This window comes from Pocillopora verrucosa, chromosome 1, assembly GCF_036669915.1.
Source record: "Pocillopora verrucosa isolate sample1 chromosome 1, ASM3666991v2, whole genome shotgun sequence".
NCBI lineage: Eukaryota > Metazoa > Cnidaria > Anthozoa > Scleractinia > Pocilloporidae > Pocillopora > Pocillopora verrucosa.
In genome coordinates, this window is record NC_089312.1 from 3,997,103 (window position 1) to 4,023,135 (window position 26,033).

Below are 26,033 nucleotides of genomic sequence, written 5' to 3' on the forward strand. Positions count from 1 at the left end.
CAATTTTGTTAAACAAATGCTTAACTTTGTTTACATAACCCGTTCATATATCTGTGTGAAATTACACAGGTACAACATTGAAAAAATCGTAATTGTTTCGTTGAACAAAAAGGCAAAACTTTTCCTAGATTGCCAATGATCAGAAGCGTTATATTAACCGGCCAGAGATCAAAGGAGCATTTGAAGCCAGCATTTATGTCGTAAAACGTTTTCAGAACTGGACGAGTTCTGTTCCATTTGAGGAGGATTTTTCCATTCCTCTTCGGCGAAAAACACGTTTCCTTCCAAGTAATGTGACGAAAAATGCCTTCCTGAACTCTTTATGCATGCAGGCGTATAGAATGGGATTCAGCACGGAGTTTGTGTAATGCATCCATTTTGCCACAACTATTGTTACTGCTGGGACACATCCATTACAAAATCCATAAACTGTATTTAAAATAAAGAAAGGGCCCCAACAAACGACAAACGCGCCTATCACAACGGCTATTGTTTTAGCGGCGCGCAGCTCTGACGCTAAACGAAATCTTTTCATGTTCACGTTCGTCGCCAACGAGATTTGGCGAATTTGAAAGCGTACAGTCCTGAAGATGCAGGTATAGAATATACACATGATTAACAGTGGTATGAAAAAACAGCTTATTACGACTGTAAGTTCGTATTTCGGTGGAGGTACCTCCCATAGTACAATCTTGAGCGAGGACATCAGAACAGAAAATAACCAAATGATGATCAAGATAAGTATTGCCTTCCGTGATGTCACTGTGATCTGATAATCAAATGGATAAGCTATGCAAACGTACCTTTCGATGCTTATTGCAGTCAAGTTTGTTATAGAAGCCACCCCGCAGAGAATATCCATAAAAGTCCAGATTTTAAGAATACTTTCTTTAAGTCGTGCCCCGAACAAGGGATATGCAGCCCAAATCGGCATGGATGTTATTGCCACCAAGATATCAGCTACGGATAAAGATACTACAAAGTAATTTGTGACTGTGCGAATCTTGGAGTTCTTTTTAAAGGCGAGAATAACAAGTGTATTTCCAAATAAAGTCATCAACATGATCATCAGCAAGAAACTAAATGAAAGAATATTCAGTGGGCTGCTTCGCTCACCCATCGTTGAGTTATTCAATTCTGATTCCGACTTGAACAGATTTGTTTGGTTCATTGCTTGGCCTTCCTTCATTGATAATTCCATGAGGACTTGCTACCTGCACTAGCCTTGAGAAAATGAAAAATGATCAGCACACAAATGATCTCTTTTTCGAAGAGGCTTATCGAAAATAATGTTTTGTCTTTTCCGACGAATCTTAAGAAATTTACAGGTATTCGCCTGCTGGTGTGGTTGCAAAAGACGTAGGTAGGAGATATGGTGATCAAGGAGCTTTGTGGAAAAAATGAATAGCATACAACAAGATGGTCTCACATATGGAAATTTGATTTTACAGTGATCATCATTAAACCAATAATTACCATGTGAAAGGAAAGCTACCAGAAAACATTACAGAAACGATCGACTAAACGGATCTGATTGGACGTTGAGGCAAGATGCTAAGTGCTTTCCACACAAAAAACACTTTAATTAGAGTGCGGTCTAGGCAATAAGAAAAGCAATAAATTCTGTTCATCACCTCTTCAAGACAAAGAACAAACGAGAGAGAATGTGTTGGTCAGTATAAGTGTATGTTTGTTGCAATTATCTGTTTGTAGATATGGAGGCTGCTTCTCCCTAAGTCATTGCCGCTCACCAAAAGGACAGGTTGCGATAACAGTTTGCCTTGAGTAACATGAATTTCCATTTTGTAACCCGGAGAATTTCCTGCCAAAGTCTTTTTCACTGCGACATGATTTTGTACCTCCTGTGAGTCACACAAATTCAAACTTGTTTCAATTGACGCGAATGTCATTGTGATAACATGGTTCAAAGTTTCTTGGAAGTTGGAAGTGGCACAATCGAAGTTACGTGTCGCTGACACCTATTCCTTGATGTATTCTGGTACTGGAGTCGCTAGGCAACATAACTGTTAACTGAACCGCTGTCAGGAGGGCTTTCTTGTTTATGCCCCGCGAAAAACAAAAGAAAAAATATAATAATAATCATAAGTTTTTAATTAGCACTTCAACAAATCTAGAATTTTGCGTTGGTAGTTTGTAGTATGTAGATATCAGTTACAGAGATCAATTTATTATCGAGCATGAGATAAAATTATTAATTGCTTAAAGCTGATAAAAAACAACTTTTTCGATTGTTCAACTCCAACTGTGGGGAATCTGAAGTGTTGTCCAATCTTCTAAAGGAATGGTTATCTGAATGCCAAAAGACTGCAGGAATTCAAAATAATTACCAACTTGCAAAATCGAGTTTTTCTGGCAGTTATAGAAACGTTTGATTTTTTCATTATGGGGTATTTTTTAAAGTTGTCAAATTTTGTACCTATTACCTTTGACTGAAGCGAGTAAGGAGAGTATTTCTTCATTCTCTGATCGATAATCTAAAAACACAAATTAAGCACAATCGTTGCGAGAGGCTTCCTTGTTATCATGGTACTTAAGTTAAATCATCGTTTGCCGGCGAGCGATTGTGAAGAAGAAAAGAGTTGTTAATTGTTACGGTATAATCGAACCGACAGAAAGAACACTACAATCTTACGAACTCAACTACTTTATTGAACAACGAGTAATATTATTAACAAGTGGCGACTCCTAAAGGCTGTACAATAATTATCCTCAATAAGCTTACCCAAGGCCACCACAGTCTACATCTTAGCTCACCGCTGACACAATCTCACAATTCTCTCCAAGTTCCTCGGAATGAACAATTTTCCACGGTGACTTGGCACTCTACAAATTTCTAGAAACTTATTTTTTACATTTATTATCCATAAGAAACGTTGTTTCCTATCAAGGCGACAATATCTTGTAGCGAAACGATGTCTTGCCGGCATAGTTATGGCATTGTTAGATGAATTGTGTGTTGACCGCTGATTAGTTCGTTCGCGGTATTTTGTTCATTACGAAACAAAATGGCGCTCGAGTGTACTCCTAGTTATGGATACTTAAGTGCAACAGTTTTACGAATGTTTAGACCTTCAAAAGCTGTAAAATGTCTTAAATTCAGTACATTCATGAATCACAGAAATGGTATTTCACTGAAAAGTGGAGGCATAATCGAATGTTTTCGGGGTAAGCTGTTTTTTATTCACTCGTGACTGAGTTTTATGAAATGAAGCAGGTTCGCTTTTATGCTTCGCTTTTGGCCTACAGTGTTAAAGAATAACTGTCTTTTAAATTCTCCTCCACCAGGTCAATAAAAGGAGGCTATATTCTTCGCCTTTTCTCAAAAGAGTGACTTAATTTAACCTGTGAAACAACTGTGGAGGAAAAAGAAATGAAATTCACCGTCAAGGTCAGTAGACAAATTTAAATATGGATACATTAGAAATTTATGCCGTTGTTGTGAGGAAGCTGATTCACTGTCACGGATTCACGTAAGCTAACTAACGTAATATTAGTGTAGTCCAGAAGGGGAATTTCACCGTGAACTGGAAGCAGTTTTATCAAAGGAACTATACTTTTTATTATTTATTAGAATGACTTAACAGTATGTCGATGTTTAGAAGTTTACACTGACTGCCAGGACGCCGTTGTGCCACTATAGTTATGTATTAGCTCAGTAGCGACTGTGGCAAAAAAGGCAGATCAGTTAGAGAATATATGAAGTTTACAAATGGAGATATCTTATGTATATATTCAATACACAAGGAATTGAATTAGCCTGATCAACGATTGATGGCTTAGTTGAACTGAGAAAGGCAATAGCTCACACTTGCAAAAGAGACCGTTCAATCTCAGTGTGAGCTAATTGTCCCATGTTGTAACCTTGTTACGAACACATGAAATGTTTGAGTTTTTCATTAAGGACCGGTCATTAATGATGTCGGGGGGAGGGGGGGGGGGGAGGAGAGGAAAAATATGTTACAAAGACCAAAATTTACAAGCTCCCCCCTTCCAGGCCATATAAATAGGAAGTAACTCCCCCTTCTTAATTCAATATTGACGAGATGACCCCCCTGTCACCTCATGTCTCTTCTTCTATGCCTAGTAACTGTTAAAATTCATGCCACACACAACTGTAAGATGATTATTTTGCATAAAAACCCAACTTGGGCAATGGAAAACTCTTAAAATATACCTCAAACTGCTGAGGCCACCTAAACTTCTTGATAAAAATTTAAGCTTCCCCCCACTCAAGTCAATCTGAAATAGCCTTGACCCCCCCTCCCTTCCTTCTTTTTTTCCTCCCCCCTCTACATAAATAATGACCGGTCCCTTCGTCTGGCCAATAAATTTAGTTCATTTCCGAACCTTCTTCAACATGTTTACTTGCGCCAAAGATAATCGAATCTTTTATATGTGGCGCGGGTCTTACGTCTTTCTGACAATATTTCGCAAGCTATGTAGCTTGCGGATTCAGGAGATTAAAATTAAGTGTTAGTTCCTAGGGTAAGTTCTGTTTGATCCGTGGTTTCATTTCTGCCTCTTGGTCTGCAACATCGTTTTCGTCCAAACAGTATGATGCAGAATGCCTTTCTGAATTCCTTGTTCATACACGCGTACACAATGGGGTTGAACACCGAGTTTGAGTAGTGCATCCATTTGGCCACAACAACGGATTGCTCTGTTACACATCCATCACAAAAACCATACACTATGTTTATGATGAAGAAGGGTCCCCAACTGATCACAAAAGCGCCCATTACGACGGCTAACGTTTTTGCGGCGCGCATCTCCGACGCCAGGAGAAAGTTTTTGACGTTGCCTTTTATCATGAGCGCTATTTGGCGCGCTTGAAAGCGCGCAGTTTTGAAAATAAATCTGTAAGAAATACACATGATTAGAAGCGGCACAAAAAAGCAACTGATAACTATCATTAGTTCGTATTTTGGTGGAGGCCATTCCCACAGGATAATCTTAAGCGAGGACATAATGATAGAAAATATCCAAATGATGATGATGGTAGTTATAGCCTTCGTTGACGTCATCGTGGTGTGATAGTTGAGAGGATAAGTGATACAGAAGTACCTTTCGATGCTAATTGCGGTCAAGTTTATAATGGAAGCCACTCCGCAGAGAATATCCATAAATGTCCATACTTTTAGGAATACCTCTTTGAGTAATACCCCGGACATCAGATAAGCAGCCCATATCGGCATGGATACCAAGGCCACCAAGATATCTGCTACGGCTAAAGATACGACGAAGTAGTTTGTTACTGTGCGAATCTTCATGTTCCTCTTGAAGGCGAGAATAACAAGTGCATTTCCAAACAAGGTCATTGTCATAATCAGAAGCAAGCAGCTGAATGAAAGAATATTTAGAGGATCGTAGATGCCGCTAGTTACTGAATCGTTTAGTTTTGCGCCTGGGTTGGTTGTGTTTGTGTGATTCATGGCTCGCACTGCAGCTGTTGGCGGTTCCACGGGCACTTGTAAACCGTTAAGTGCTTGAAGTCTGTACTTGCGGGTTTTGCAATCGAAAATCTCTCTTTATCCCCCACGGTTGACAGGAAATGATGTATTATCTATTTCGATGGCAGTATTGGGCTGAAAAGTTTTCTCTTGTTGACAGGTAGTTTGACGGGAAAGTAACAAACAAAAAGATATTTTAAAACGTCATAAAAGATTTGGACGACTTTTTCGTTGTCAACCACGGTTACTTGGCGTAACAAGGAGCTTTCTTTCACAGTTTTTTTTTGGGGGAGGCTAAATTTCCACTTTTTTAAAAGCTTGTCGATTTGATATCCTCAATGTAGTGGGAAGGTACCTGTGTAAATGAGAAAATCTGGATTAATAATTTGAAATGACATCGGACCATTAAGCTTTATGTTAAATATATTTTGACGGCACTCAATTTCGCATCAGATAAAAGCTAAAGAGAAATGAGCTAATTTCCTTTCTAAAGCACTGAACAGGTCGATCCACTAGGTAGAAGACACCATACATTATCCAATTTCTGGCGAATAAATTAAATCGTCTTGGAAACCCTAAGTCAGGCAGGTCCTTAATTTCGCTGTTTATCTCAAAAGAAAGAAGGCAAATGTTTACCACAGGAGATGGTCATTTCCAAAAGGTGAATAAAAAACCATCTCATTGCATTTCCCTAGAATTAGTCGAGCTTCATTTGGCAACTTCCTGTATTAATACAGATGGAGATTTGAAAGGATCTACTGAACAATGTACATCGACCGCCGACTAATAACACTTTGCATGAAATGAGTTCAACATCTACCGCTTTTGATAGACTGGAGTTCATTAAATTTATTTAGACTAAGATACACCGGGAGAACGTGTTGTATTTTAGCAATTTTTAGTCTTGTTCAATTGTTATCATGACGAAAATTGTATTCGAAGAATTTTTTTACAACGAATCTTGCAGAATCTGTGCTTTCGTGCGATGTGAGTCCTGTTCCTACCGCTACGAATTAAAGTTATTTAAGTGCCTTTAGGAGCTTAAGTCATTGTGAGTTTTATCAATTAGCACAAACGAAAATTCTTTTTTTTTGACGGTTTTATTGCTGCAAATAATTATGTTCGTCGAGGCCAGAATGTGTCTATTCAATGAAGTATATCTACATAAGTTTTTGTATATAATATTGTTAGTGAATGTTTTGACCAACTTGGAAAGGTTGTAAGGATATTCATTTTGTAATATTTTTGCCGTGAAAAGATTAAAGAAGCCGCTGGAATTTTGGTCATTGTGCGCAAATATATTCTTTGAGGGCAGTGTTGAACTATTCATTGAGAAAAACAGTACCTTGCTTCTTTTTTAAGGAACTGCTGCAAATCATTTACATTTCTATAATAAGGATAAGAATTTTCTGGAATAATATGCATAAAGCAAAAATGACCAAAAAATAAAGTTAAAATGAAATAATGACCAAAAAAATATAATAAAAGATGAAATTGCTCCAAGGCGCTTTTTACATTTGCATTATCGGGCGCTGAATTTTAGTGGATTTTGGTGCTTAGGATGAAGGATGAAGAATGAAGAGCTTGTGTGGCAATTTAGTGTTATCAGCGACGAATTTCACTCTGACGAAGGGCTAACGCTCGAAACGTCAGATCTTTAACTCTTTACGGTGGCCAATTTACATTACCAACTCAGTTAATAATACTGAATTACCCTGTTATACTCTCCCACCGACGCAGCACTATAGTTTATTCAGAAACTTACTCCCTCTATGATAATAAATGTGGTTCACCTCTCGCCGCAAGCGAAACCTATCTAAACATTATCTTTGTTAGAGTGAAGCTTATTCTTATTTTTCACAGACAGCCTGTTTCTTCTAATAGTGTTAATGGCATGTGGTTTGAAGCGCGTAAAAACAAACTCCTTTAAATTAAAATGAGCTACACTCAGCCTTTGGTGCCGATGTAGACTTTTCCTCAGGTGTTTTTGTCTAGGGACTGAAATATAAGCTTGCGTACTTTCTCTTACTGCCCGATTCCAAAGTATGTGGTCACGCAAGAGGCGTTCAAGCAGGGTAAGTAAACCACCTTTAAGCCTTAAAAGCGAAAATATTTTTTTTTTTTTTTTTTTTTTTCATATTTACCAATACTTCGCAAATGGAAACTTTTATGTTTTTTTTTTAAAAGAAAAAAAAAATTGAGTCTTATCGCATTAATAGTATAACGGCAATTTTTTAATCTCTGACACGTTATGAACATATCGAAATGGCTCCCGCTAATCAACTTTTAACGTGTAAAACTTCCGTTTCAAGCGGATTTTGCGTTTGAAATTTGCTGCAGAAAGTTAAAGCAGTTGTTACAAAGGTTGAAAAACGTGTACCATGTGACAATTTAAATTATTAAAAATTCACGGAATCACTACCAAGTTTTCTGTTCTTTTCCGAGGCTGCTATTTTTTAGTTTCATGGATTCTAACGAGTTGCCAACATCAAGTTGTTTAGCTTTTCTTTTCTTGTCGTTTTGTCTTGTCGAAAGATATATATTAATAACACCACAGAGCATTAAATTTAATAAATTTTAGTCATAGTGTTGACATCACATCAAAGAGGCTGTTTTTGTTACTCATTCGACTAAGTTTCTGATCTATTCGTGAATTCGCCGAATGCACTTACCAATATTCAGCACAATCCCAGTTCGAACCGAGCCCTTCTTACAGCGTACGAATTAGTTTGTTGGTAGACATGGTCTTATATTTGTGGAAACCAGGAAACTTGTCAAGGAACATGCCACTTGTATACCTGCCTGCGGTACTCGAGAAATGAAACTTTTCGTGTACCTAACCAAAATTTTCCTTCTTTTATAATCCAGACAGTTAGCTCTCGATTCTCAGAGACGCATGTGTAATCCGCTTTTGTAAACATTACCTGCTGTTTGCAGCTTCAGTAAAATTGCAGCGGTTTCGATGATTGTCGATGACCGGTGCTCTACCGCCGCCTGTAGAACATCGTACCGCCGTCTGTAGCCTGCGAGCAAATTCTCGTGTTTCGTTTTCTCATTATGGCACAGAAGTCTATTACACGATCGGCCGCCGCCTATGGAAAAGGTATTGAAAAACCCCCTAAATCGGAGGGTTTTTTTTTCAAAGAAAATTATATAATAAGGGAACTCAATGTGACAGAAATGTGATTGTCAGCGAGCATAACTAGTAATTTGAATTGGACTGGGTTCAAATCCTGGAAGGGTTTCAATGATAGTCGGTTGCTAAGGATCTACCGCTGTCTGTTTTGCCTGCGGGCAAATTCTCGTGTTTGGGTTTCGCCCTATGGCACAGCCGCCTTCTACACCTTCGCTACCGCTGATGGGAAAAAAGTCATCGATCAACCCCTAAGTTGGACTTTAATATAATAAGGGATTTAAAGTGACAAATTTGATTGTCAGCGAGCATAACCAGTAAGTTGAACTGGACTGAGTTCAAATTCTGATGGTGGTAACAACCACACTGACGCTTTTCGTCAAGAAAGAAAAGTATAAAAAAAAGTGATAGAGCTTATGACAGTGTGACGCAGAAAAAGAACTACAGAGGCCCTTCATCAATGGTTTGGACAATGTTTTCAGTTTTCATAAGCGGTTGCTAAGGAAGCAATAGCCAGCAGTGCCACAAGGCGAAACCCAAACACGAGAGCCTGCACACAAGTTGAACATAAGGTCGACCGGCGATTGACCACCTTTAACCGAAACCCGTTTCATGTCGAAGGTTTTCCTCGAGTCCGGTTTACAATAAACTGAAGATATATAGGTTTACCTGTCGTTTTGAGAGTTATTGTTTCTAAAAACCTCTCTTCGAAAAGTGTCACCGTCTAAAAGCCCACATTACTTGATATAAGAACCATGCAGATCTCTGTATTAATAAGCCTTGGGGCACATTTCCCTTTCTTCAGAAACATTATATCAGCCAAGGAAATATCATATCGCCCATGCAAGAAAAAGATAGGTCTTTCTTTTGTGCTGATGCAAATTTTGAGTAGTGCTTAATTTTCAATTTTTACTTTGGTGCAACCGCTGTTTGTTTCCTTATCTTGGCAACGTCTTCGAAATTAAGAAATACCCAACTGAAAGCGATGTCATTTGAACATTATTTCACCTGTTCCGCGAAGCTTAGTGATGGAAAGATGCAGATGGCACAGCCGTAAATTATCGGTGAAGCATAGCTATTTGTTTGGTCAACGTTCTTGTGTTGTGGTAAATGCTGAGAGGAATTTTTTTCACCTTTAGAGCCTCACTGGAAAATTTAAAAACCTAGTTTTTGTTTTAACGAAAATTGAGCAACGGTTGACAATTAAAACTACATGAGCAGTTAAAACGCAACCAGACTTTAAATTGTTCACAAAATTATGTTAAGCGGACTAAACATTAACATCTAATTTGAGCTTGAAGCTGGATACTAGTTTTTATCTCGCAAGTTTTGGAGGATACTTCCATTAGGGATTGGTTAAAAAAATTTTTTTCATGTAACCCTCGCAGTTATACATTTTATTTGCTGGTGCCAAATAAATATTATTTTTAAATTTCTAATACACTCATTTAGCCTGAAGGTACAGCTATCCCTGTGAGCTAATTGTCATATTTTCTTTATTTAAACCGCTAAACAATCGATATGCATAAATTTTCAGTTTTTCCCGGTTCAGTGTAAAACTTCTTCGAATCTAAAAGAAAAATATACTTTAGAACTTTCAAGGGAACTGTGAAAACAGCATATAAATAACATAATTATTTATTTTTTTGAGCTTAACGAAATTCTTTCCGAAAGAACCCGAATGACTTAGGGCTGTAAATACGTCGAGATCTACCATAAACTGAACAATTTTTGAGCGGGTAAATGGTGGTTAAAATAGGGGTGATGCAATTAAAGAGAGATGCTTCACCGCAACATTTTCACTTGTGTAATGATAAAGGTGATTTAAAAGGCTTCCAAATAAACTTTGAAACATTATTTTTACAAGTATCTGTCACAATCCGTCACCTGCCAATTTGAGAGGGCGTAAGAGAGGAAAAAACGCATGTTCATTTTTGAAAAACAGCGAAACTAGTTTGGCAAGGACTGTCACGACAATGTTTTCTTAAAAAAGTCCGTGATCGAACGGAAAGTATTATTCACTCTCATCGATGATTATTTCATGTACTAAGATTTACCTCTGTTCATTGAGTAAACGGCGAGGAAAGTAACTGTAAGTAAATTCAAATTTCTTATTTTGAAGTTGTTAGAGTTTGTACGTTTTTTTTGCTGCAATGGCGTGCGTAAATCTGGTCTTTCCTCTATAAAAACTGAATTCGAATGATACACTCCAACGAGACACAAGGGGATTTAATGCGGCCTTTTCTCATTGAATTCCTTAAGTTTCTGTTGTCCAATTTATTTCATTCATTTTACAAATGTCCAAAGTGAACGGACTTGGAAAGACTCACCGAGAGCGTATATTTGTTGCAGAACTGAAATTAAAACTTCGCTCGCCCTTTCACTACGAACAAAATTCAGATATTAAATGAATGAAAGTTCCATCAATTAGTTCAATTGTAATCAAATACCTCACGTTTTAACTTCCATGGTACTTTTTGTGAACGGTTAAAATTAATCGCAGACGGTTTTTGGCCGCTTTTCAACCAACGTAACACTAATGCTTATGCAAATTCATTCTGAAAACTATATTTTTCTGTCAACCAAAGTGATTTGAGAGAGAGAAAAGAGAGGATTGATAAGTTATTTATCGGCTTGAGTTAGTGACCGACGTCTTTGCTTAAAAATACTGCCCAGCCGGAGAAACGAGACATATTTATGAAAAATGGCAACGATAAATTAAGTTATTTCTATTACGACGGAAAATAAAGTTGCCTCTCACCGTGCTTCTGTACAACAAGCTGTGACGTAGGATCGAAGAAATAAGATGGCAGAGGAGGAAGAAAGTACCTAGCAAAAGAGAAATCCTATCATCCATGATCCGTCTTGCCGCTCAATTTTTCTCATATGACAGACAATTCTTGCTGCACTATTCCTTTTGCGACACTGTTTTTCAGAGTGAGATGCGACAACAGGCCTCCTGTGAATTAAATGAAGGCGCCAAGGTTCTGGCCGATAAAGTTTTCCTATTTTTAACGCCCCTTTTACTAGCTCCATCACTTTCATTGGCGTCTGAATTATTGAAAGGAATACTTTTTTTTTTTAAATAATAAATCCTAACTTCCCTGGTTTGCTTCCATTAAGAAAAATTTTCGATATCATTGCTAATGATTTCCATTCTCTCAATGTAAAGTAAACATATGCTTTAATTTAAGCATACATTTCAGAGAACCCAGCTTTTTAAGTTATATTCACTTCACTAGTGAGTTTGAATTCTACTTAAAAGGAATAATATATAAATAAAATTATATTAAAGATAGTAAGATTCCTTTTCAATGTGAACAGCATATTCAATTGCGGTTAGCGAAGTTTTCTTTCCTCTCAGACAGTTTCCCGTACTTTATAAATTCTACTTGATGCACGGAGGGACTTGAGCCGGCCGTTGTAGCCTTAACAGTAATTATCTGCCTTGTCTTAATATTAGAAGGAAAACATAACAAAACTGGTCGCATGATAATTGTTATAAGCACTCTACTCTTGAACTTTTAAAATGTGTTGCCATTGTGAAACCTGTTACTGATCAAAGCCCGTGTTTACTCCAAATACATCGTTATGGTGTAGAATGAGTTTTATCCAGTCTACTAAAATATATTTTTTTAAATGCATTGACTTGATTGAGCAACCCAACAGTTTAAGGTTTAATCGACTAGGCTTTAACTCATTTTGATAAATGTTATCGGAAACAGCAATAATGCGTAAATGAATGGTGAAGCAATCACTCCTTATCGCAAATCGATGTACCTCTGACACTTTTTCCACCTGTTTCCATCTTGAGCTGTTTTTTTACAAACAAGCTAGGTTTATATTCAAACATTCAGATTACAGTTTTCGTCTTTAAGAGGAAAAATGGGCTCTACTAACCCAAGTAATATGCAGTGTTTTGAAAGCAACTGTTTGGATCTAGATGAGGACACGTTTCTGTTGGACATTTTAACGAAGATGTAATTATGTCTCCTAACTCTAGCAGTTATGACAGCATTTAAAAGTTGTGATTAAGTAAATGAATATTATCGTGTATTCTTAACGGTTCTAAGAGTGTTTCTCTTTTTTGGGTAGAACTTTCGTTAACGTAAATACGCACACTTTAGTGCAGAGAAGAGAAGTACATATCAAGTATTTTTTTGTGGCGCTGTTAAGCAAACAACTTAAATCTTACCTAAATTTCTTATCCTTGCATTTCATAAAAAAATGGATCAGGTTTTTGATTGATTTTCCTTAAGGTAAGACCTCTTCATGGTCGTGTTTTTATTTCGAATAGCCCGAACTGCGAGGGAGATGTCATTTTAGTACTCTCAGTTTCCTGATCAACCTTTGATCGGGAAATTGAGAATCAACCGTACGCAGCGTTAATACGAAGTAAACACCTATATTGTACTCTGGAACACGCCCTAGATTAGGACTGAAAGGAATTTACAATAGAAGATTAACTAAGAAATTCCCACCGTGAATGGGGATTTCTCCGTCAATTTTACTGATTCTCCTCGTCAAACTTGCCAGTCCTGAGTATAGTTTGTTACCATACATCATGGCTAATGAAAAACGCGACGACAATGAGGCATAATTTGACAGTGGCTCTTTAAATGAAAGCCCAAGGACTTCCGTAATCCTAGTCAAAATTATTTTCAATCAGTTGCTCCATTGATGGTTCGTTAAAGATCCATTTTCTCTTCATGTACTCGTCATTATTATATTAGACCACCCATTTGTTGTCGAAAGAAGCACAAAAACAGAGGGTCGAAAATTACTTTTATGAGGACCAGTTCAAGAAACATGACAGATTAGTGAAAATCCTGCAGCCGCTTCGCTAATTCCGACAATTGTATAAAATTTGATTAGAATCATTTTCAGTTTGCATATGAACTGTCCGCCAGTTTCCATTTTTAACAACCGTAAAGAGGATTGATTGAGATCCTCTCATTCAGATTCGAATATTTTGAATAACTCAGCTTACCTTGTAATTATAAAAGGGATATTTTGCTTTCCTTTCAAGCTGAATTATTCGCTGGTTCATTGTGTTGTAAAATTTCGCCGTTGTGGGGTTCATTAGAAGGTGGTGCACGGAGAGTGAGGTTTCCCGCGGTAATGTGTTTATTCTATACATTCGACCAAGTGAACCAATAACCACCGTTTTTTCACTTTGTTAACAGTATTCGAGCCTTAACAAGGGTCTTTTCTCACATTTTTAAAGCCACGGTCTTTTCTGTCATAGCTTCAAGCCGCAATAAAACACTGTCACTTAAAAAAAAAAAAAAACATTAAGAACATTTGCATTAATCCCTTTCTCGAGGCGTAATATTATTAAACCGTAATGCGTTTTTATTCTTTTACAAATAAAGAATATTGCTTGCTGGCTACCTCATCCTTCCTGAGAAAAATTGTTCAATAAAATTTGTACTTAAGAATTATCATGGTTTTTGCTATCCTTCTTCTTACGAAGACTGGACAATTTTTATAATTTCGAATTGCACCGCTGCAAAGGCAAAATTTCGTCGAAATATATTAAATTATTCCTGGCCAGAAAACCTGGATTTAAAGGACATATGCCGATTTTAGAAAGACGAAATACATGCATTTTTTTTATAGTTAATACAATCAGTTTATGAGAGATCTTGCTCTGTAACACTACTAAGTTGTCAAGCGACTCCCTTTTCAATACAAAGGTGAGAAAACTTTTGACCGTGCTTCTCTCGTAATTAAAGAAGAGAATTTCATTAAGACGCTTTGGATAGTTGAAAAGGAAACACCTTTTATAGTAAAGTTTTCTCCAACCGGAAAGCGCATAACCCAGTATTGACAGAAAAAAAGCTTGGATTTGATTGTAGAGAACAACTTCGCATACCTTGATTGAAGATCATCTTTTTCACTCCACGAGTGACTGATACACTCTTGATGGCGATTTTACTAGGCGGTAAATATTGAAAAATACTGTTGTGCTGGTGACCAAGCTCAATAAATTTTATGATCGCACTACGTCGATCCAATATTAGGCGAACAAGAGAAAAGGACAGGTGCTGACAACTTAAATACTACAAATAAATTGTGCAGTATTCATTGTTTATGAATCGATTATCCTTGGAAGACATCAGAGCGCCGAGCACAAAAGAAGGATTGGCATCAGTCATTTTCTGAGCGTTCATTTGTGGAACTTGAGTAGAGATTCTTGAAGTGCAAGCTTTTGTGCCATAATTGCTTAATGGACGAAATAGCAGTTTTTTTAGTCCTGGAGTTGTAATTGGTGTTCAGTTTCAGCGCTATTGTCTTTTCTTTGGCGCCCTTTCCGCCCAAATTTTAGCGTTATGAATGATAATTAATTTCAGGGCCTGAAAACCCATTTCCATCGGAAAACATTTTGACAAGAGCGCTACCTCTTTTGGGAAGATTCAAGGGGAATGTGAATTTTTCTTATCATCGTAGATTTATTTTTGAATTTTTCTAGAAATATTTTAAAACTGCCACCCGAAGTCCGGATGAATTGTTTCTTGAACATTTAGCATTTTTAGATCAAGATTGGTTCTTCCTCATAGCCAGACAAAAGCTTACTCAGAAAGATGCGGATTGACTGCACTAAAATGATTATCCTCATGAAGAACCATGTTAAAATAACCGTTTTCTGAAGGGTCATTTAAGGAGATTTTCTTACGAGAAAATATCATCACTATAAGTAATATTAAAACACTATGGCTACGTATTTGTATCTTTTTATTCAGTGAAGTGCGCTGGTTTTTTGTGTTAAAATGCAAATAATGATAATTCCCTTCCTTTGAAACCTTGCACATATACAAATAATTGTAAATTGGATGTTTGTGTCAACATGCCCTGAAGGTCAATAATTTCAGAAAGAATTAGCAGCGTTCATGATTGACTGTTAGGATAAACTCACAAAAGATAACCCTCAGTATGGTTAGGATAAACTCACGATAGATGACCCTCAGTATTGACAAATCCTTTGAATGTGAACTGAATTTTAACTGGCGTTAATGATCTGCTGATCGTTAGCTAGCATCATGAAAGGTAACTGGAGTGTACATGGATGAAGGACTTCGACCAATAACCATTCTTAGTAGTGTTCAATCATATGAAGTAGGAGCATTTGTCTTTGCATGAAAACTAAGTTCTTGATTTTAGTTTGCATCATGATTGAACTATATCCATCCAAAATTCTGTAATCCCACGCGTAGATACTCTCGATTCAAACCGTTTTTTTTTTTTTTTAATTTTTTTCTCTTTGAGGCTTTATGTTAGTTGTAATGATATCAGGGATGAGACTTGAGCGGCTGTTGGAGTTTGGGTAATTTCTTGTGGTTTCACAGTCCTTTGATTAATTTCCGACCATTTTTAATCAGTTTATCATGGAAATATTTGCAACAAATGACATATGCTGATCGGATTTTGATGACAGGTATTGTTGGCTGTGTTTTGATAGTATACAAATTGTACTCGATTCAAACGCTTGTGATCAACGGATCTCTGAAACTCCATTTTCTTAATGCCCGATTCAATGTATATTCCCCATCGTACATTGCACGCAATACTGGCCTTCATTTTGACAAAATACATTTTTAATGTTTCCCTGGAATTAATTTCTCACAATGTATGTTGGTAGAAAAAAACCAGCAATTTTTAGAGGCATGCTTTTCCTAAAGAGATTGGGTAACAAACGTAAAGTATAATATTTCAGGAAATTTTGTATGGTAAAAAGTGAAATAAATCGTGGTAAAAACTGAGTATAAACGCTAGCGGATTACTAGTAGACGCCTACAAGCTTTCAAAGTGGTTTAAGTTTTTGGCAGAAGTTTGCGGTATCCATTTCTCTTGCGAGAACTCAAAAACAGTGTCACATGGGTGAAAATCAGTTGTGCAATAATATGCCTTAAATTAATAAGCAGATAAAACATGAAATACACCATGTTCAAGTATTAAATTCGTAGTGCTTTTTCCTTGGAGATCATTACTGCTGTATTTACCTTTTTAGGTTGTAAACATTGATCACCAATGTTGTTGCTTCCCTGATATACTGTCACTCGGCAGTTAGATGGAAATTTTTAATCATCTGATGAAAAAACAGGCTCTCTGTCTAAACTGCTTTGCAACCTAAGCCTTATTTACATCGCAGAATACTTGATTCCAAAAAGTTCATGTTTTATAAACATGGTCACAAATGAATGTTGCGTGCTACATTGAGTTAATTTGACGTGTGTTTCATTCTTCGTGTTCCTATACCGTTAATTCTGAATTCTATAGCTACGTCAAATTTAATGAAAAAATAAGCCTCAGTAATTGTTTTTTTTTGTTATTGAATATATCCTTTGAATAGCCGAAGGAGGAAAGAATTAGAAAGGAAACACTTCTGACCAAATTTGGAAGTGTATGAGCAATTGGGTCAAAACGTATTTTGTTGAATAAAAAATAAGCCTCAGTAATTGTTTTTTTTGTCATTAAATATATACTTTGAATAGCTGAAGGAGGGAAGAATTAGAAAGGAAACGCTTCTGTCCAAATTTGGAAGTGTATGAACAATTGGTTCAAAATGTATTTTTTTGAATAAAAGTTGAGCTTTCCATCGTTTTCGGTTTAATTTAACCGCTTTAAGTTGGAACATTTTGTTAAAAATTATCTTTGAATGTATTCTTAAGTTTTCTGGCAAATTTAATTAAAAATTTGCATGACTTGATATTTTCGAAGAGTGTTGTCCTTAATAAGGGTTGTTGTTAAAAGACACTAGAGTTACGAGGGCAGGGATTTTCCGCTCATTTGGTGACGTAATTTAATCTATTCTTTTGTCGAACGTGGCTTGTGGGATTCACGCGTAAAACGCAATGATGGAAAATTAAATTTTCTTTTCTTCACACGAAAGAGCTGAAACCTTGTTTTCATTTATGACTTTTTTAACCTTTTATTTGCGACATGTATCCTTTATGAAGTGAAAAGGTTTGTGATGCATTGCTGAGCTTGATGGCCTTTTTTTTAGTACATGATTTCCAAGTTCGTGTGAAAGATTGATTATTGAATTAATGTAGATCGAACAAAGGACTGAGCGCTATGAACGTGAATAGCATAGTAAATTTACTTGGAAAAGTGGCGCTGAAGGGGCTTTAGGCGCCAATTTAATGTTGAATGGGAAATTCAAACATTTTAATCTCATGCTATAGATAGCTTTCATGCAATCTGTATCTTCGTAGAGTTACCAGAACGATAAGAAGGTTCAACAACACGCCAAAATAGTCAACATCCTGATGTGATAGTAATTGTTTGTCCGGAGTACAATGAAAACTATATTATATGCCAAGATAGACATGTGATGGAGGAAAAGGCCCTCCTATAAATTGAATTTCTTTTCAGTAGAAAACATGACCTTTGAAATGAAAAGTTCTTTTCACGCTAAAAGTGGAAAAAGAAATTACTTTTGAAGACGAAGTAAGGTAAATGGGGAAAAGGAAGTGCGGAATCTGTTTTCACATAAACCAATAAAGGTTAATGACATTATGGTGCGAAACAGTATCGTTTGGTACCTAAAATGTTTAAATTTAGTTGTCTAACGTAACTTCGTGAGTAGAAATAGAAATTAATAAAAAGGTTTTTAACTGAGACAAATGCCAGTGGAAAAAACTACACGAAGTTAACTCTTCGAGGGAATTGCATCGAAGGAGAATACCTTCCTTTAATCTAATAAACAATGCCTTTGAAATTTAAAGTCTGGTTTCCCACAATCCAATAAAATAAGATAGTTGTAATGGTGTCCCAATCATAATAATTTGACGTTTTCTGTAAATATCGAAAAAAATTGTGAATTTCGATTTCAAATGCAAAAACTGTCAATTCTATGGAAGACTGAAGAAGTGAATTTGGTGTAGATAATAAAATCTGAATTTTCCATTTTGTGAATATCTTTGTCAAAAGAGAATCATATGATTGAAATGTAAAGTTTTTATCTTAGCCCGAAGGAAATACTAATTCCTTAACGATACCATTTGGTCTCATGCAGTGAGTCCCTTTCAGGACGACCTCAAGCTTGGCACTAGCATTAATGTTTGATTATCTAAATGCACTCAAGCTTATGATACCCGGGGCTATTTGTCGCCATGATTGTGAAACTACTTTAAGAGAGTCTAAAGGTGCAAAGTGATAAAAACTACAATTGTGCTGTAATGTTTTCGGGCGCACGCAAGCTATTTTTAGCGATGTATGACTGAATGAAAATACAAATGCTGATAAAACACGACCGTACACGTGATTTATCATATTTACATCTGCGGTTTTTTAACATTTTTGTGTACATTTGAAAAATTATCATCTTCCCTTTGAGACGACCACTTAAAAAAATTCAGAATTGAAAATTATTACTCTTATGAATTTTTATCTTCCACTATAGATCTAGTTTTTTATCTTCGTGATATTTAGGGTATCAAAGAAACTGCCGAAAGCTGTGAATTTTTCATTCCAAAGATGATTAATTACATGAAGGCAAAACTCTAACTAAAGTGGATTAAAGTTGAATTCGAATTTAATCAAGTTCTAATTCAAATTTAACTCTAAAATCTTGCAGATGACATTCCTTTAACAATAGCAAAATATTATCGAAAGTTGCCCGAGGAAAATACGCCGAAAAAGAACTAGAAATGATGAGTTTTGATGACGATGATAAGTTTCTTGGGGATGTGAGACTTGCTAATTTGTACCAGAATTTTCTCAGAGCGAGCCTATTCAACTGAGTGAAAACCAACGTTTTGTAGTCAGATTTTTAATAATTCCCATTGGTTGCATGTTCTGCTGCGAAGTTCTTGTATTCTATTGACGTAGAGAATTACGAATAACAAACGAAACGCATAACCAGTTGCAACCAACCAACCCATCGACAGAACAAATTGGTCGTCTAACTTGCCCTTTTACGAATTCCTCAGCCGACCAGATGAGCAATAAATTGATCAAATAAGACCCGCCAAACAAGTCATTGATCGAAATGAACCAAACAATGAACAAAACAAAACAATGCAGCCGAAAAAGCCGACCGATTTTTGGAAAACGAACCTACCAGTTGCTCACAACTGACCAACTAGACAACCGGTCGACAGGCCGTCGGACACAACCAATTTTCTTGGTCTTTCCTCCGATCGATCAACCATTAATTAAGCAAGCGTACAGAAGCCGAACAATTCATTAGTTAATAACTTTATTATCGTTTGTTTTACAACGGTAATTTTTAGAAACAAAGATCGCGTTATTTCGACTGGTTCTCTGTTCCACTCGCCCTTTTTTACCAGTCAAGTTTTATGTTTTTGTTTCATTTTGTTTTCTGCTGAATTCCTTAATTTTTACCAAGAAGCTATTTAGATGTTTGTTTAAATCTTCTACTTCCTTTCGCACACCCCAACTGAGTTTATTTGAGAACGGAACTTGAACAAGACATTGATCGCCTGCCCGTCAGATGCCAAGTTCTAATTTTTCTGTATTTGCTTGACATTACTCTCCTGAAATTCTATGCAAGAGCTATGTACTGCTTGTGTTTCTAATCTTTGGGAAAAATGGCCGAAGTAAATGACAGCACCACAATTTCGATTTTTTTTCAATGCCTTAGGAAATAAGTTGTCAAGACGTGCCGAAGGATAATCCTTGAAAAAATAATGAGAAGCATTCAGGCGTATGATGAATAATGAGGGTTGATGTGAACGGGGTAATGACTGTCACTACTGCTTTAGATGTGAAGCGACACAGCGAATTCTTCATAAGCATAGCAAGACGACTCCAAATTAGTCAATTCAATAGGCCTTGCGCATGCGTGCCCACCAAAGTTGAGAAAAAAATTAATACGTTAGTAGTTACTGCTGTTGATTACTCTGTGTCTTGCACTGAAATCGTTTTTATTTTTTTTGACATTTTGAATGTGTTTTTATATTAAAAAGCAAAACCACTGAGGACATGCCAGTGTATATAGCAATCGTGACAAGTTGTAGCATGATGGATTTTTGTTTTATTGTTTGGTATTACGTTGTTCATTTGTTTATCAAGGCAAAATTAAAGTTATGACATAGTGTTTGAAGATAATCTCTTGCAATTGTATTACTACTTAAGCACTGCAAGGAAGGTTAAAACCAAGTGATATAGACGGGTACAACTTGGTTCTTTACGCACCAGATCCAAACGTTTTCGCATTGTTTTAGGTATTAGCGCATTGAGCAAAAAAAAAAAATCGTTGCCTGTATAATTTTTCGCTGACGAAGAACTCAAACGACATTTCAGATGAAAACACACTTTTAAAGTGGATTGACTTGGATATCTCTGTTCTTTTTGATGCTCTCAATTTATTCACCCTGCTTTGCGGTTATCGGAGTGGAAGGACAGTTTGTCTTAAAAAAAAAGTTTCTTTCTTTTCTTTTGTTTTTATTTTTCTTCAGAAAGATAAAACCAAAGAAAAGAAAACCTCCGATTATCCTAATAAAGAGCATCTCCAGGCATCATCTAATAAAATTCCTGGTAGCTCATGAAAGCGCCGGAAAAGGTTATTCTTCTCTAAATTCAGCTCGGCACTGGCAATTCGTGTCAAGACCCTGAGACTTAGAGGACTTAACTGTATTTGATCGGATTTACTCTTATTTGCTTTGCTCTGTGAACCTGGCCTCCCGCAATGACTGGCCCTTTTCATCTCTCATAAACTTTGCACAATTTGCATCAAACAACCACTGTGTAAAACAAATTTCCTTGCAAAGCAGGGCTTTTGTTTGTTATTCTCTCTTTTGAGCGAGAAAACAGCGCGCATACTATAAAAGGAGATTAAAATCGACACAAAACTAAAATAATTAAATTCGGCTAAAACTTCCATTTCCTATTGCCTCAAGCTGGTGGACATTTAGTGATTTACTTAAGTTTTCAGTGGTATTTTGCATTAGGGCGACTGAAAGGAAATTTCCGCTTAGACATAAAACCTCACAGTAAAATTACGTGGTTCAACTTTGAAATGTATTGTTCCTGGCGATGAATCGCTTCTAAGATTGTAATGATACCCAAGAAAACATTACATGAAAAATTGAGGTTACTTACGGTTTCCCAAGAGGTAATCTCGGCTGTTGTGTTTCTCTGGCAGTTAATGATAAAACATGAAATCGGGAGTCCTTTGAAACAAGAATTAAACGTATTTCAACAGAAGGAAATTTAGAACTTCACTTATATATCGCGTTTCGTATGTATCAGATTAAATCTCACTGTCTTTTGAGAGACGACAAGGCGGTCGCTTTCCTATCTGCACATCTAAGCTCAATTAGGAGCTGCAAGGCATTATACCGACTTCGATATACTTTTCCCATCTGATATCAGCTGTGGATGGCATTTAAATTGAAAAGTTTCCATTGTTGTGTTACTTCCTTTTTAGACGAAATGAAGATTACCATAGTATTTTTTTTGGGGCGTTATGCCTTTTCTGCTTTTTAAATGAAGACAAGAATCCGTCTTTTCGCCACGAGCCTTTTAAACGCCGATTTAATTTCTTAGCCCGATGCTCCTGTCAGATTCGATTGGTGTTTCCTTGAGATGAAGCCCAAGAGATCAATTCAGAAATATTACGATGTTGTCTCAATCTATTTCTCAAAATAACCGGATAAATTTTTAAATACCTCCATGGCATTGAAATTGAGTCGGGGGTGTCTTTTATTGATTTCTTGTGGTGTGGTTGTTTCACTAACTAAGGAAATATGCGTGGCGGAGAAAACAAAGACCACCGTCATTGAAATTGGTGGAGGTTTTGATATGGAATAACAGATGACGTTTGTTTATGAATGTTTGTTGTGAATCTATTAATGGCCAAATTGTGGGTCTATATTCAAACGGCCCGCTTCGATTGGAAAACGTATAGAGTCACTGCTTGGACGAAAGAGACTCGTTGAAAACACAGCTGAATCAAATTTATACGGAAGAGATCTGTAAGCTAATACCACAGTAGGTACTTAACGATTATTTGCAATGCTCCATGAAAGTCATTTTGATGGACTACTGGCGAATTCATCGGGTAATTTTTCTTGTAGTTAGTAACTCGATACAAAAGTTATCGGCATTTTCCGGAGGTAATTTCGATTCCGTGCGAAAAGTGAATGCTTTCTGTCTAAGATCGAAAGTTAAAATTGTCAATTCTATTGTTATTATGTGTATGTAAAAACACATTCTACAAGACAAGCTATTTGTTGCTACGAAATAAAGCACTCAGACCTCACTTCATTTGTGTTACAGCATCAATAAATTATTATGAAGTGTGATTTGTCCACAACTTGGTTTCGCACGCAAAAACACGCAGAAAGAAGTAATAACTCTGCGGGAGTGATTTTAAAGGTAAAACAGAATTGTGAAGTATTTTCATATATTGGATTATGACAAAGGTTATGCAAATGCTCAGCTACAGTTTTGGAAAGGTGTGAATAAGATTTGTTCAATTCACAAAGGAAGATCATCTTTTCGTCCAAGTAGAACAGGATATTATTGTTTCCAAGTGGTAGGGGTATCAAGAAAACTTTGACGAGTCCTGCAGCGAAGGGTTCAATTCGATGACTAATGCTGTGATGATTTTCAAACTGTAATTATGATAAAAAGATGACGTATGGAAATCTGCCTAAAGGAAAATCATGTTCCATTCTAAGGAGACTCATGCGGATCTTGGAACAAAATTATTTTCGAAGTCGAGTGTTACTTTTTGAACCAAGACCAATGTAGGTGCAATGTCTAGCTCAAAATTTTGGAAGAAATGCTTCGACGTGATGAATCAGTATCGATACAAGTAATCCATGGCCTCTTGTTTTAAACTTCTACCTACCTCTGACCTGGTTATCGTATCTGGGATTTCGTCTTTTAGATGGACAGTTCGAATCAGTCCAATATCAATCGAGTTAAGATAACATAAATCGTTTGTGATGTTAGGTCAACCGACTTTACGTTTATTTACCACATTTAATTGACTTCTTAGTTGACCTAACCATATCAATTTCAAGGGCCTAAATAGTTTCAGTTATTTTATATTGACAGCTTATTTCCGATTCTCGCTGGCGTGCATCGTCCTTGTTCAGTCAATGATCATTATAAGACATTAAATATGGAATTGATCTTCGAGTGTTTTTCCAAACTGAATGAGGTCATTCAGTCTCAAGGGATTATATGCTCCTTGATCATTTGGGGTAGTTTCTTTGTAAATTTCAATACACAGTTTGGAAAGTGTGACAGTTCCTAAAAACTTTCTCTTCTCACTGAGTCTGCGAAATCCTTCTTCTACTTTTCTCCTCAAATTACCACGGGTAAAAGGACACTTATGAATAGCAAAAACAATCTCGCTGACAGATCATTTCTTTTTCTTCTTCTGTCTTAATTATCTTTTTGTTTACATAAACGTCCTTAGTGTGGACTCCTTACGCTTTGCCCTCGACGTTCGACGCTTCATTATCTTGAAATTTAAGTAATTCTCTAACGAAAATGGCTCTAAGCACGAGCGCCGAGTCTTTTTGACTTCATTTCAGAAAAAAAACTTAGAGGAAATTGAAAAAACAGGGTAATTCATGAAAAAGTAAAGCAATTCATGTACAAGTAAACTGAAGTTGAATCATCTGGTGAAACAGCTTTCAAAGAAGTCAGCTCTCTACTATAAGCCTAGCGAGGGGGACTAGTCTCTTTATGAATCATCAAAGTTGAACTTCTAGCAGCAAATAGCATTGAAATTGTCTCACTTTTTTCACTTCAGGAATCCTGGCTTCACATCAAAGTGCATTATCAACACAATTGTAATTATCCTATCAAATAAAATTTCTTCCGAAGTTCTTATCAATGATAAAAGGCAACTTCGCTCTCCCACCTTATTATTTAGTCTGCTCTTGGGTACCTTTATGATTCGTATGTCCGCCTTATTGCAAACAGCCCCACATTCGTGCTTCAGAATAAATCACCGTGTCAGTCAAGAGTGACTGGAATCACGATTTTTTCACTTGTTTATTACAAAGGTCAGCTGTGAAGGGCACCGCCAAACCTGATAAATTGAATGAAAGAAATTTACTTCCGTTTTTGCGATATCCTAGTTACTAGGCTAGGACGGTCTACTTAGAGCATAGTTGCTATGAACAACTTGATCGTTGAAACGGATCTGATGTGCTTCACCAAGGCGAGCATTTTCACCGTTTTGGGATAAATTTACGGATCTTATTAAGAAGCTGGAACATTCATGACGACCTTTAGGGCAGCTTTCCCATGAAATGCTTTCATCACGTTTCATTTAGCTCATTAAGTGCAGCTATGTCTGAACTTACTGTTTTCGATCTTGTGCCCTCGTGAGTCTGTTTTTCGATTCCACTCTCGTAAACAGTTTTCATAAAAAGTTTGTCATTAGCGGTGGCACCTCATTGAACGATTGTCTTTCAAAGTCTTGTATAATTGAAAGAAATCATTTGAATGACTCATTCTTCCTGTCAATAAATATTTGTTTTGTTAAATTAAACTTTCTAAACAAGTTGAAGTACGTGTAAGAACGCTATTATTAGTGTCCATTTAAGCGAAAATTTCACGCCCCATACAGAGTTCTTTCGCTTGAAATCCATACAATTTCTGAGTAAGGTAGGATGAATTAAGGCGTTTGGTTTCTGCTCTAATTACCCCTTTTCCATCAAAAGTAGGGTCTCCTTATATTTTAAGCAATTAGGGTTAATTGTAATCGTAATTTAATGCAAGCAAATCATCGTTTTTACAAATGTGCTTCAATGAAGCAGTTGTCATTAACTTGGCCCTCGTTTGAAAAATGAGAGTTCTATATCTGTGCTGTACGTATTGTGTTCGTTCAATTGCTGTCGCCTCCAAAGTACCCTAAAGAGCATAATGGGTTCCCTTTCTCTGGGGAGACCTCCAAGGTTATTTAATTGCTTCACACCTCATTAATATTCGTATTTCTCAAACATGTCAGTAGTGAACTTGTGTAAACAGTTCCTTCGACTGTTATTTGCCTTTTTTGAGTCATGATGAAAAACTATATGCAGAATTTCAAGAGGCAAACGTGTTTACAAACCACACACTTATCGCTAATGTTAACATCGTCAATCAACATAATAATGATCTCATTACTTGTTATAGGAATTCGGCTAATATATTGTGATTAGTTTAAAATTAGAAAAGATGGATAGAATTTTCTAGCTCTCAGTGCTGCCTTTCATGTATTTTTCAATGAGCATTTGTCTAAACATGAGGAGAAGTCCTGCCAAAGTTTTGTTTGTTAGCTAGACGAGTTTTGTATTGACTCCAGATAACGCTATTTTGGGACTAATGGCGTCATATTTTTGCTCTACTTAGTTCTCATGTTTCCTTGCGGTCACTTTCAAGGAGAGTGATCTGGAAAGGAGATTCAGAGCAGTTTTTGCTTTTGCAATGCCAAGGATGAGCTTATAAGA

At 36.6% G+C, this 26,033-nt stretch overlaps 2 protein-coding genes across 7 annotated transcripts; both read right to left on the reverse strand.

Annotated features, from left to right (window-relative positions):
* Positions 1-211: 211 nt before the first annotated feature.
* Positions 212-1,171, reverse strand: LOC131800148 (D(1)-like dopamine receptor). Its single transcript, XM_059117824.2, has one exon. The coding sequence runs from the start codon at positions 1,169-1,171 to the stop codon at positions 212-214; it is 960 nt and encodes a 319-aa protein (XP_058973807.2).
* Positions 1,172-3,603: 2,432 nt separating this feature from the next.
* Positions 3,604-24,988, reverse strand: LOC131800156 (histamine H2 receptor). 6 transcript variants are annotated; one of them, XM_059117834.2, is made up of 4 exons: positions 24,906-24,988; positions 24,458-24,628; positions 21,676-21,746; positions 3,604-5,826 (listed from the first exon to the last, which is right to left on the reverse strand). In XM_059117834.2, exon 4 carries the CDS (start codon positions 5,451-5,453, stop codon positions 4,488-4,490), a length of 966 nt encoding a protein of 321 aa, XP_058973817.1. In that variant the 5' UTR covers positions 5,454-5,826; positions 21,676-21,746; positions 24,458-24,628; positions 24,906-24,988; the 3' UTR covers positions 3,604-4,487. The 6 variants fall into 6 exon arrangements, with proteins under 6 accessions (XP_058973817.1, XP_058973821.1, XP_058973820.1 ...); XM_059117838.2 differs by lacking the exon at positions 21,676-21,746; XM_059117837.2 differs by lacking the exons at positions 21,676-21,746; positions 24,458-24,628; positions 24,906-24,988 and adding an exon at positions 14,483-14,581.
* Positions 24,989-26,033: the final 1,045 nt, after the last annotated feature.

Coding starts and splice junctions, on each gene's coding strand:
- LOC131800148 (XM_059117824.2), bottom strand. CDS start 1,171: ATGAACCAAACAAATCTGTTCAAGTCGGAATCAGAATTGAATAACTCA.
- LOC131800156 (XM_059117838.2), bottom strand. CDS start 5,453: ATGAATCACACAAACACAACCAACCCAGGCGCAAAACTAAACGATTCA.